The sequence below is a fragment of the Clinocottus analis genome, unplaced genomic scaffold, assembly GCF_023055335.1.
Source record: "Clinocottus analis isolate CAN_PGR_092001 unplaced genomic scaffold, fCliAna1.0.p SCAF_4, whole genome shotgun sequence".
Taxonomy (NCBI): Eukaryota; Metazoa; Chordata; class Actinopteri; order Perciformes; family Cottidae; genus Clinocottus; species Clinocottus analis.
In genome coordinates this window covers 14,407,576-14,420,849 of record NW_027176153.1, presented here as the reverse complement: position 1 = coordinate 14,420,849, position 13,274 = coordinate 14,407,576, and the positions used below count along the sequence as shown (strand labels likewise).

Genomic DNA, 13,274 nt, shown 5'->3' with positions numbered 1-13,274 from the left:
CTCTTAGCATATTCACTCATCATTACAGGCAAAGCCTTCACCAAAAGCGAGCGCAAACACTTTAATTAAAAAATCATATCTCAGCGAATTAAAAGGGAAAACGTTTTTTGGTTCACTTGTTTGTTTGTTTGTTTGTTTCTGTTGTCTTCTGTTTTCCCCTGTGCATGTCTGAGAAACCATCTGCATGGAACATAATTCTTCCAGAGACAGAAACAGAAACATCAGAACTGTGATCTTGCATGTCAATTGATTCATCTTAATTAAAAAAAAAAAAAAGTTTTGGTGGAAGGGGAAAAAAAAAATCATGTCGAGACAGTGGGGGTATGAGGAACACACTTCATGTTCCATGTGGAAGCTTCTCCTGCGCTCAGAAAGTCCCAGAGCCTTTGGTGCTGCATTTGGATAGGACACAACTTTGAGATATGCAAAGTAAATCAATAACCACAGAACGCATCATCTTAAAGACATCCTGGCCCTCTCCATTGCAGTCGGCACAGCCCTCCCCAACTGCCAATTGGCTCCTGCTTGCTGCAGCTGCTGCTTCCACAGAGATAAAATGACTTGTTGCTGATTCTATGACTGGTTCAAATAAACGCCAACCTGTTGCCACACATTTTCCCTGTCCCCTTTTGCAGAGGTTTACCAGTAAGCAGGATGTAATCAGGCACTACAACATGCACAAGAAGAGGGACAACTCTCTGCAGCATGGCTTCATGCGCTTCAGCCCTCTGGACGACTGCAGTGTCTACTACCATGGCTGCCACCTCAATGGAAAAAGCACCCATTACCACTGCATGCAGGTACACTACAAAGACTCACAGCTCCTCCTCCACCTACGCACATACCCACAACAAACCCACAAACACGTGCAGTAGGCACTCATGCACAAAGAGATGGAAACAGAAAACTATCTGCAAATATAGCCACATGTGCAGAGGCAATACATACAGTACAAACAACCCACAACTCAGATATGCAAATACAAAAATGCGAAATATAATTCATCAATAAATTACATTCCAGAGCCACTCAATAAAGGTGATTGTCAATAAACCAGAGTCCATCTCGAGCCTAAAGCCTGGTTCTGTGTCCCTTAAGAGCCTTAAAACGACTGTTTTCAGCAGTGACATCATTTTTAAAACCGGATAAGGCAGGGGGGGAAGGAGTAGCAGACATCATGATATAGACGATGCCTGCATCTGGGAAGTCTGGCCGCTTGTAACACGACGACAGGATGTTTGAGAGCCACACAGTTTACCTACATCTCTGAAATGTAATTAAAGTTTGGAATGGAATTACACTTCTTCCATTTACACCAAAGAGTCTTCAAAGAGAAGTTTGGCGAAACGTGTCCTAAAATAAATAATCGAAAATAAAAAAAAACAACATGGGAATACACGTGAGGCTGCTCGTGCTTTCCCCACACCTCTTCACTCTCTCGCTCCTTAATTGGCGTGGATAAAATTCAGTAAGGTGTTTATATAAACTACACATTTTTCATCTTTTAGTACCAAGCAGCCAGATGAAGATTATTCCCCCTTCTGGATTTGTTTAATTTTTTTCACATCTGCTTATTTTCAATGTGTCATTGTGCCGAGAGCTTTCTCGCCGACAGGGCTGCAGCGCAGTGGAGGATGGCTGGAGATATATTCTCTTTTAAACCCCTCTAACGGCGTAATTGTTATTAGGACGTTTCAGCCCTTGTTTTAACAGTCCCTGAGAACCTGCAGATGTTGGCATCGGCTCTCTTGATTTAGCGGGGGGAAAAAACAGAGTGGCATTTTTTTCATTGTTTGACTCAATATGGAGAAGTTGCCCGGTTTGTGTGCGGGTGAAAAGTGCCAGAGATGATATACAATTGCTGCTTTTAATTCAAACATTACCTGTTTTTTCCCCCCCTCTGTTGGCTCTGAGGGCTCCTGAGTACCAGAACATTTTAAACTAAAGACCAAGACAGTCATCTACTCCCATCTGCTTTCCTCTGCCCCCTCAACCTCTCAAATTTGTTCTCAGAATTACAGTAAGTTCGTGGTGACTGCGTTGTCACACACTTAAAGGCAGCTTTGCCAGGAAAGTACTGTAGTTTCAGCTACTTGCTGTGACCACTGTCTCTTTCAGTCCCTTTTTTTTCTTTGTTACAATTATCACAATGACAAAATCGCTTTTCAACTCACGGGTTTGCATTGAAACTTGTGAACATGAGAAAACTACCGTCTTCCACACATTTCTAGGCCACGAGCATTTTCCTTACCACACTATCTCTAAAGCGCGCAGAGCATACCAGATCTCTTTACTGCACTGCCTTTTAGCTGCTGGCTCTTTTTAAACCATTCTTGCAAACCGAAACCTTCATGTCCGTTTTGGGCCCGGATCACGATTGTCGTGCTTTTCTTTGCAGGTGGGCTGCAGCAAGGTGTACACCAGCACCTCCGATGTCATGACCCATGAAAACTTCCATAAAAAGAACGCCCAGCTGATCAACGATGGCTTCCAGAGATTTCGTGCCACTGAGGACTGTGGCACAGTCGGCTGTCAATTCTACGGGCAGAAGACCACACACTTCCACTGCAGGTAATTGTTGCTGGCGTGGTGGATGTTTTTTTTTTTTTTACATTTATAGAAATTATAAAAAAAACAAATGCATTCAAATGTAACCCGTATAAGTAACACAACATATATATTTATGTTATTATTTTCATTATCAAAATGTGCCGTTGACTGTAGCTGCTGAGATAATAGCAGAATGGCTCATTCCTGGTTAAAAAACAAATAAATAATAGGCAGCACACAAGTGAAATCACGACTAATGGCTCCCCTGTTTCTTGTTCTTTGAACACCATTGAATCAGAGTTAGAAGGAGAAAAACAAACATCAAGCTCTTAGTTTGAAGCACATGAACAGAACTATTATCAATGGACACAGAGAATCACTCTGTTGATTCATCAAACTCCCTCCCTGGAACGCATCCCTCTGGAAATGGTTGCAGGTGGCAGCGTGTCGATGGGCTGCTGCCATGTTGCCGAACAGCCTCAGTTGTCATTCTTCCATTCTTAAACATGTAAATCATGTGGGCCCTATCCATGATTTCCAACTGCACCAAGGCACAGAGGAAGCCATCTACCTAGAGAATCTTATCAAATCATGTTTTCCACGTTTTTTTTTTCAGGCGCCCAGGATGCACATTCACCTTCAAAAACAAGTGTGACATTGAGAAGCACAAGAGCTACCACATCAAGGATGATGCCTATGCCAAAGATGGCTTCAAGAAGTTCTACAAGTATGAGGAGTGCAAGTACGAGGGCTGCGTCTACAGCAAAGCCACCAACCACTTCCATTGCATCCGCTCAGGCTGCGGCTTCACCTTTACCTCCACTAGCCAGATGACCTCTCACAAGCGCAAACACGAGCGCCGGCACATCCGCTCCTCCGGCGTCATGGGCCTCTCTTCCGCCTACCTGGCGCCAAAGGATGAGCAAGAGGAATCAAGCAACGATGACCTGATGGACTTCTCGACCATCAGCAGCAAGAACTCCAGCCTGAGTGCCTCGCCGACCACCCAGCAGTCCACCTCTGTATCGCACCTGTTGGCCACACCCACCACCTCCATCTCCTCCTCCTCTACATCGGGCCATGGCGTCCGACCCACCTCCTCGCTGTCCGGTGCGGGCCAGCGTATGTCCAGCCTGCTGTCCCAGGCCCTGCCCAGCAACATGCCAGTGGCCCTTGCTCTCTCCAACAGTGCCATGGGCGGCTCCAACCCGTTCTTCCCCATCATCCCCAGGATGCCTCTCCAACCACCTCCACCGGCCGCTAGCCTGATCTCAGCCATCTCTTCTGGGGCTCACTCCATGCCCACCGACTCACTGACCCAAGGTTGCTCCACAGTAGGTGCAGATGGAGCCATGGCCTCCACCCCAACATCTTTTTCCACCTCCTCCATCATGGAGAAGATCTCAGCAAGCAAAGGTCTGATATCCCCCATGATGGCCAGACTGGCAGCTGCTGCCCTGAAGCCCTCCAACCACCTCAACATAGGTCAGACACTTCACAAAAAGTCGTCACTTGTGTGATTGTTGTGTATAATTTGTGTGGGTACTCGTCAATTACACAATAGACAATAGAAGTTTGAACTCAAACACAATCTCCAACAATGTTGATTATCAATCTTTGGATCTGCTTTATAATATTGTAAATGTGGACTGGTGGGCCGAAAAAAAGACAACTATCAATAATTGATTAATCTTAAAAATAACTATAATTAATTCAGCCCTTCTAATGTTTTAGAAGGGCTTTAGATATTTTATTTCACTTTCCCTGACATTGTAACTGAACTAGCTTAACACACTTGCAAATGAATAAATTGGTCGTGAGTTGTAAAGGTTAACTTTGCTTATTTATAGACAAGGCCATTGAAATAAATGACAAACAATAACCTTTTGAGCTATGTCAGAGTACAAAGAGAATATACTCCATGTATACTAAAAGCCACATCCTTTTTTTCTGTGCGTGGACTTCGCTCGGCTCCAGCCAGAGCACAGAGAGTGCACTCAGAGGTCATTTCTATCACTGTACCGCAGTGGAGAGAAAGGCAGAAAAACTGCCGCTTTCAGGCTTATAGGGGCATACTGGAGGCATAGTCCTCTGCTCTGGGCTTGTTATTGTGTTGATCGTTTGTTAGATACCCACAATCCATTTGGAGATAAATGCGCTGACAGGGGAGAGTAGAGCCTGTAAAAGTCTCTTATGATGTTCAGAGTGGGGGCTCCTGGGGCTTGTGTCGAACATGTTTCCTCATCATTGGTCTCTTATCTATGTCTGCGCCCGTTCCAAGCAAATGGAGGTGGAATGAAATTAAGATCAGAAATTGCAAGAACAAAAAAAAAAAAAAAGTTGTTTTTTTTTCTTTTTTTTTCTTATCCTCTATGCAAACCGATAAAAAACTGAAGTCGTTCAGGCAGAAATGACTCAATGCACCAGAGCTGAGAAAGGGGCTTTTTTTCCACTGTCACGAGAACTCAGACACACTTGCATGCATCAGCAAAGAAACAATTTTTGAATTTCTAGAAACCTTCTGTTCCCACAAAATCATGTCAATACCTGTTTAGCATAAACACAATTCACATAAATTTTGGAGGTAATTGCCTTGTCTATGTTTATCATATTGCTCTAAACAAAGCTTCTGAAAATGAAAACGAAGTTAAAGCATTACATTGGTAATACACCGCAGAGAGATCTTGCATCCGGTAGCAGTGGGGCCTCCTGTGCTGAGCCCGAGCAGGTGGGGTGCGGATTGTAAATGGGGCTGCAAGGGGGAGCGTCTCCGGATGTTGGGACTGGGAAGGATTACAATTCCTGGTGGTGCTCCTAGAGCAGGACAGGCCCTGTGAGAGAGACGGGGCAGCTGCTCCGGGGAGCCGAGCTGAGCCCAGGCTGTCAGGCGGAGCTCCACCTCTGGGCTTCCAGCAGGTAGTCTGAACACCGGGAAGGCCCCCACTGAGGGTGGGGCTCCCACAGATGGTGCCTTCACCACCCCTCTCGTTGTCTCACTGAGAGGCTGCGTGTCAGATTGATCTGCTTGAAAACAAAGCCGATTTGAAACAATCTCACATACTTTATGCTAAAAAAAATTTCAAAAAGTGAAGCGCAGACTCGTTTCACATATTTCGTCAAAAAACGTGTGAAAAGGACGTTTATGGCTAAAATGAGGAGGAAGTGGTTTGTGCTTCTCTGTCGAAAAGGTGTGAGAAGTCACAGTGTTTGTGGCTATTTTTCAGAGTATTTTCTTTTTCGTGGGGTTGTGAAACTCCACCTCTTTTGTGGTGAATTGTGTATTTTTCCTGTTTCTGCTTTCAGTATTTTTTTTGTATTAATGTTCCGCTCTAATTTACCCCTAAGTGTTTTTCCCAGAGATTCAAGCATCTGAAGGGTTTACTAATTAGACACAGAGTACAAATGATCTTTCACAAGCTCTGTATCTTATCCGGAGTAATTACATGGTGATACATAATTCCTGGATAATTTCCAGAAAGAAGCTGCTTCGAGTCATACTCATTTGTTCTCCCTCTTTGGGAAGTGAATAGAAAAAATGATAACTTCATGATGTGCAACAGAATAAGGGAATGTAAATGCACCCTTTGAAATAGTAAAGGAATGCTTTAATCGGCCTGGTGATTGTGTAAAGATCATATAGTGAGGGGCTGCTCTTGATATAATGCGCTCTCATTTGGTCTGAGAGTTGATTTGATTGTCAATGACAAGGCAGGATCTGTCCGGCTAGTTCATTTTGGGTGCACTCTTTTCAAGTTGGGGCGACGGAAAGAGCGTCAACGTTGTGAGCGTTCAGTGACCTCAAACCAGACATAAAAATTGTTTGATTGCCGTTTTCTTTTAGCTCCACCCCATCTCCACCTCCAGTCCCCGAGTCCAACCTCAGCCATTGTCAAACCGAACTGATACTGACACTTCCCCGTCTCCCAGCTTTCAGCTGACAAGGCCCAAGACTGGCTTTTCTACTCCTATTCTGCCTGATATGTCTCTGGGTCATCTTGTAGCAGGGAGGGGGTGGACTCTGGTTGGCTTCCCCCTTACGTAGGCTCGCCTTTGTTTTCTCCCCAGCGAGAAAACAGGAGCTGAGCCTCACCAGGCTGAGGGCCAAGGGCACACACTTGGTTGCCCACGACCTTGCCTGTCACTATCCCTCAGCACCAGCCCTGATTCCCAAACAACAGATTCCTCACCAAACCAATCACGGCCGCTGGTGCTCCTCAGTCTTAAAGTGTCTGAGCGGCTACATCAGGGTCACCCCTCCCGCACACATTAAAAAAATAAAATAAAACACCACTTACTGTCTACCAAAAAGCCCAGCTTTCTCCGTGTAGCCCCGGGACAAATTAATATTTCAATCCCTTGGGGATCGGGGGTGGGGCAGGATTCACCTTCCCGTCAGCGTTTCTACCCCATGTCGTCCCCTGGTCTTTATTTATTTCATTTCAGCACTCCGGTCCCCGCTCACAGCGTCCACTGAATACCTATTTGGAGGAGAATGTGATCAAGAGGTCATGCTATTTGAACCAATCTGATTGGCTGTCAGCTCCAATCTGACCGACATCGCACCCCTGTTCCTCGTGGGTACGCTCAGTGGCAGTGGCTGCCGACCGTTGTCAGGCCAACGAGCAGCCTGGGAAGGTGGGAGCGGGGTGGTGGGAGGAGGAGGAGGGAGGGGGGGGGGGGGGTCGGCCAATCTGAGACTGCCACTTTCCCTCAGCATTAGCATCTCACTTAATGACCAGTTAAGAGGCAGCCTGGCAAATGAGTTGTGACAAGTGCTGCAGAAAAATGAGTCTTTTTCCCTCATATCTCCCGCCTTTCAATCACCATTTAAAAAGCTTGACGGCCTGACATAATTTCGCAATAATTATCACTCGGAGTATTCTTTTCGGGGCCGGGACAGAAGTCAGATTGGATCTCATCATCGGGTAATAATGCTGACCAACAATAACTTTGTTGTCACTTCTCTCATCTGCGTCTCTGACTTGATCCTCAGGGAACGGGGAGCCGGCTTTAGCGAGCCAGTTCAATCTGGTTCAAGTGAAGCAGGAGCCAATGGACGTCAACTCCGCGCAGGAGCACAGTCTGGACCTGAGCAAGAAAGACCACAGGTACACGGCTGCCTGGTGCATAAAGGGTTATCAATGCCAAATGAACAACGTGGATTCACCTCATGTATAAAAAAAAAACAAATGACCAAGGAACTAAGGTTTCTACGGTCTCGGCAGCCAGGGTTATGTTTACAATTATTTGTCAAACACATCTTGTTTATACATGTGCATATATTTATAAAAAAGCCTCAACATATTTCTCAATTTTTTTTGTATGAGAAGCATGTTTGTATAAACCGTCAACTCCAATCTTCCCTTCAACTCACACTATAGCTTATTTCACGAGAAGACAGCATTTTTCTTCTTCATTATACAGGCACACCTTGCGTGATAAATAGTAATATTTACTGTTCTCATGCAAATCTTGACTAAACATTGTTCATTTTCCTTGTTCCAGTAATGAATCAAACGGACACCCTGTACCAGGGAATACATCTCTTTTATCCTCGCTTATGAATAAGGTAAGATCCATCTATCAAACGCCTTTCATCCCAAGACAAATTAGCGGGACACGGAGGGGCCTGTTTTTTTCTTTTTTAATGTTTCACCGCTAATAAGATGAGTTTGTATCATTTAAATTTTCCAGCCATTTTTCATACAGTGTAATTTTCACTGCACCTCTCACAAATTAATATAATGAAGCAGTAGCTGGGTGCCATGCCAGATATATAGAGATGTTTGTTTTTTGATGAGCTGTTTTGAACTCGCCATCCATTTTTTCTCCTTTATACTTTTTCTTCCCCCGCCTCACTCTACATTTATTTATAGACTTTGTAAATTATTTGATTAAAAAGTCAGGGGAGAAAAAAACAACAGGAAGGCACTGCCCCTCATTTTTTACCAGGTCTAAATGTTGGCGTATGGAAATTTCAATGAGTATATTTTTTTTGTGGTGAAGATTAAAATGGACATCATCTTAATCATGTATCTCATCTGATTTATACAAATGTGCCAGGTGGTTTCAATCACATTGATGATGTAATAAGGGATTTTTTTTTTTTTTTTTACCCTTGCCAACTGGTAAATACCCCCTCCCTCGCCTCCACACACAGACACACGCGCCGTCTAGTTGCTCTCCTCAAAGCAGTCATTAAGCCCAGACAGTGGAGGGGGTTGAAGACCTGTTGTCCAACAGCTCCTCATGTCATGTCAGCTTTCGGGGGGTTTGATTCAAGCCACCCCAGCACATAAAAGGGTTAACAGTTGCTCCCAGAGGACCCTTGGCAAACACGTTTGGCCTGCACTCAAGCAAAAGCCTGGATGTTTGTAAATCTGGCTGTGCTTTTTTGGCTTTGCCAAAAACATTTGTGTGTGCGCCTGCTTATAACCTCTCACCCTCTTACTAACATATGTAAGTGCCCGGCTTCCGTATGTTCAGCTAACCCAGCGGCGGACTGTTTATGTGCCGTGTGTCTCTGTAGATGTCGCAGGTGAACCCTGCCCTGTTCAACGCCATGAACCTGAAGACAGAGCTGGAGGCCGGCCAGGGAGCCAACTCCTCTGAGGCGGCGCAGTATCTGAACAGAGTGCTGAAGAGGCCCATGCCAGAAAAACCCACCGAGATCTGGAGGACATACCTCCGCAGGTATAACACATGGCGGAGCCGCAAAGAGTCACTGTAGTTGGATTCACTTTGTTCGCCCGGGCTCATTTGTTTCGATAGCAAGAAAACAGTCAGAGTGTTTGGAAGGGCTGTACGCAGAAGGCCTTTTTCTGTCAATACAATTCCTCCCGTACTGCATCACTGAAAACCCCCTGAAATACAAAGAATCTGGTCTTGCAGGAATGTTGTAATGACTGGCAAGTCTAACAGACGCACAACATTTACTGTCAAGATCACAAGTCGAAGCAGCTGTCCTCTTAGCGTTTGTCGGGTTTTTTTGGGGGGTAGGCGGTAAAATTGACGGTCTTCATTGTCTGTCTTTGATAAGGTTTGACACGGATGACTTCTGTGAGGCCCAGTGTGACTTCCTCCAGAAAGTGCACTTCCACTGCCTGGTGGAGGACTGTGGTGCACTCTTCAGCACTGTGGATGGGGCCATAAAACATGCTAAGTGAGTGTTCCCCTGGTTCATAATCTGAAAATATACCCTTTCCGCATTTTAGCTTTTGGCTTTATTAATCAACATAAAAACGAGCTTCAATCTTGTTCTTCAGCTTCCACCTCCGTGCCACCTTGAAAGTGAAGTCAGAGCCTCAGTTCGGTGACGGCAAGGACTCCAGCGAAGGAGCTTCGCTGCAGCAGCCCGCTGCCCCCGTCTCCATGGCCAACAATCCCTCTATGGACGTGGGCCACCTCACCTCCTCTGGTGGCTACAGCTCTCCTCCTCCCGCCCTGCTGGCCTGGAAGCAGCTGACCGGCAGCATCCCTCAGATGTCGGCCTCGATGCCCAACCTGCCAGCCAACTCCCCTCTGGCCACCACCTCCCTGGAGAATGCTAAACCCCAGGTCAAACCTGGCTTCCTGCAGTTTCCAGAAAAGTAGGCGAAACTTTTATCTCCTTCCCAATAAGTTACAGCACCGTACGTTTATTTGATCATAAACTGAATTTTCCGTCTTTTCATTTTTCATCCAGTGATCCCTGTTTGGCTACCGACTGTAAATACAGTAACAAGTTCCACTTCCACTGCTTGTTTGGGAATTGCAAGTATGTGTGCAAGACGTCTGGCAAGGCCGAGTCCCACTGCTTGGACCACATCAACCCCAACAACAACCTGATCAACGTCCGCGATCAGTTTGCCTACTTTTCTCTCCAGTGTCTCTGTCCCAACCAGGTGAGTGAGGCTTGAGAACTCAGCCAGGAGCTGAATCACCTACTGTCATCTCCCGGAGGTTTCTAAGCATGAAGTATGCCATCTATTAGACCAGTATTTGAGGTTATTTGACTCAAGGCTTTCACAACCGCCGCTCCCCGTCTTCCATCTCTGCTGAAAAAGACAGTCGACTCACCCCAGTAATGCCTGTTTATATGTCAATGATGTCATTTTGACTGCCGCATTCTCCTCTCAGAAAAGGCCAATTTAGCTGATATTACCCAATAAATCATTGTCACTTGCACAGTAAACAAGGCTGTCTGGAATAGGGCAAAAATCAGGGGAATGCTTTGCAAATGAAACCTAAATGGCAGCCCCTGCCTGCTCTCATGAGCCCGTATTTGGAAAACCATTTAAATGAATTCATTAATGTGTCGAAAATCACCCCTCTCACAAAAAGTCACCCCCCACCTCCCACACCTCCCTAGCCTTCCCCCTCCTTCTCCCTCTTCCCTCCTCCCTCTTCTCTCCTCCCTCCTCCGCCCCTTAGTCTCCATCTCATGAACTGAGCTGATCATATTTGGACCAGTCCTTTGGGATCTGGGCCTCACAAACAGATGGTGGTGTACAGACATGTTCAAAAGGGGGGTTTGTGGGAAACCTGGGGAAGAAAAAAAAAGTCATCGTGCTTTGAAATGTTGGATGTTCCAAGTGAGCAGAGTGAAATAAGGGCTGTGAGGTGTTTGCTTATGTTGTTAACTTTACCTTTGAAAGATACAAATAAAGATCAAGTCAGGCTCTCAGACATATTTGACTTATGAAATTGGAAACTGTGTGTTTCATCTGCAGCACTGCGAGTTCAGAATGAGGGGCCACTACCACTGTCTGCGGCCCAGCTGCGTCTTCGTCACCAACATCACCACCAAGCTGCCGTGGCATGTCAAGAAGCACGAGAAGGCAGAACGCCGCGCCGCCAATGGCTTCAAATATTTCACCAAGAGGGAGGAGTGTGGGAGGCTGGGTAAGGAAAAATTGACATCTGATATAATATAAGTTTAGTACAAGAGTTTTGGCCTGCTGTCACTTTTTGTCACACTGCAGCTTTTATAAATATTCTACCTGGAGCAATGTGTGGATTACAAAGTTTTAAATTGAGAAAGACGTAGATTGATGTTTTTCTTGCTGGCTGTTGCACGAAGGATATATTATCTGTGTTTACAAAGGGAGAGAGACCAGTGTTGGCAAACACAGTGTCATGCTCTGTGAGTTGATAAAGAGGCATGAAAGAAGTCCGCCTTGTGGGTTGTGTTGCTGTGTTTTGCATATCCACAATGGCACCTTGCGTCCCAAAGGTAGTCTTGCCTTTACTATATGAGCAACGCCGTCAAAGGGGGCAATCACATCCAGGTTGTTTTCATCTTCCTTTTGCCCCCTTCAGAAATGAGCAATTAGGTTTGCGTTTGTTAATTATCCGGCTTGTCTGGTTTAGCCTGTTTGTGTTGTGAAGCTGCGCCTCGCAGCCACCGCCGCCGTCACACAGAAATGAATTAAAAGTGATCTGTTTTTTTTTTTTCAGGCGGTTACACAAGCTTTTCAGAACGCCGAAACAAAAGCAAACAAATACAGGCCCTAAACAGCTGTTTTTTGTCCTCAGCCCGATCTGCCAACGGTATTGTTTGGGCTGTGGGAAACACAGAGAGGATTACCATCGCGAGCACTCCCGTCATAAAGAATTGATGGGTTGCCAGTATCCATGGCAGCGACATTAAACTGAACACCGCTGATGATGTTACCTGGTCTCGGCCTCACAAAAGGCCCTCCGTGTCACAGGGGTTACTGCTATTTGCTCAACTTTGCGTGTTTAAAACATTGTGTGTAAAAAAAAAAAAAAAGCTATTTGATGACACGGCCGTGTTGTGCTCTTAAACCGGGTGCCATGGTTACTGGCATGCTAGCACATGCCCAGCATGCTACTCTTTCAATTATTTCTGCCTGCTTTTAAATAATGGTATTTGATTAACAGGCACAAAACGGAACATTCATTTAATTTGAAATCATAAAGCAATTAGAGCTAGACCGGTTAAAACACTAGAAAAGAACAGAAGAATATGGAGCAGCGCAGCAGCACAACGGAGAACAAAAGGAAAATGACAATGGAGATCCTTTGAAAAATGAATTTAATATGGTAATAATTGTATATTTACTTTGGTTTGCAGGGGTGTGTGCATTATTGGCCCACAGAAAATGAGAATTTATTTATGTAAATTCCTAATTGAATAAAGCATGTCAGTGTAATAAAAGAGCTCCACAGGTTTAGTGCACAGAAGCCTTGACTTGCTCAGTGTGACACCGGAGTGATCTAATATTCCTCCTACATGTACACTCCCAAACACTTTGAAACCGATCCCTCTTTTGTCGCCGCTATATCATGAAATTAAAAAAAAAAAGAAAAACTAAAAATATTTCACTTTGTGTTTGATCTAATCATCACCACCGCCGCACTGATAATATTGCATTCGGCGCGGTTGCTGCTCTCAGACGTCTCGCAATGAGCCAGAGATAGATTAGTCTGCAAATGGAGAGTTTAAGAACTGTCACTGGTTTCTCTGTTCAGGTTGCAAGTACAACCAAGTCAACAGCCACTTCCACTGCATCCGCGAGGGTTGCCAGTTCTCCTTCCTGCTCAAGCACCAGATGACCTCACATGCACGCAAACACATGAGGCGGATGCTCGGGAAGAATTTTGACAGAGTCCCGTCCCAGGTATGTTCGCAAACTGTAACGTATGACACATGTTGACCTCAAAAGGGTAATTGACTGAAAATACAAGCTGAACGCCCCGATGAACCTAAACAGGCGTTG

The 13,274-nt window shown here is 45.3% G+C and overlaps 1 protein-coding gene across 6 annotated transcripts in view; it reads left to right on the top strand.

Moving 5' to 3' along the window:
• casz1 (castor zinc finger 1) overlaps positions 1 to 13,274 on the top strand; it is a 92,975-nt gene that overhangs the window by 73,446 nt on the left and 6,255 nt on the right. For all 6 annotated transcript variants that reach the window (XM_068598373.1, XM_068598375.1, XM_068598372.1 and 3 more), the window contains exons 6-16: positions 636 to 800; positions 2,399 to 2,571; positions 3,167 to 4,035; positions 7,544 to 7,658; positions 8,056 to 8,119; positions 9,080 to 9,243; positions 9,590 to 9,712; positions 9,816 to 10,139; positions 10,235 to 10,433; positions 11,262 to 11,433; positions 13,027 to 13,175. In XM_068598373.1, the coding sequence (XP_068454474.1) occupies positions 636 to 800; positions 2,399 to 2,571; positions 3,167 to 4,035; positions 7,544 to 7,658; positions 8,056 to 8,119; positions 9,080 to 9,243; positions 9,590 to 9,712; positions 9,816 to 10,139; positions 10,235 to 10,433; positions 11,262 to 11,433; positions 13,027 to 13,175 (2,517 nt within the window). The remainder of the gene's footprint in view (positions 1 to 635; positions 801 to 2,398; positions 2,572 to 3,166; positions 4,036 to 7,543; positions 7,659 to 8,055; positions 8,120 to 9,079; positions 9,244 to 9,589; positions 9,713 to 9,815; positions 10,140 to 10,234; positions 10,434 to 11,261; positions 11,434 to 13,026; positions 13,176 to 13,274) is intronic.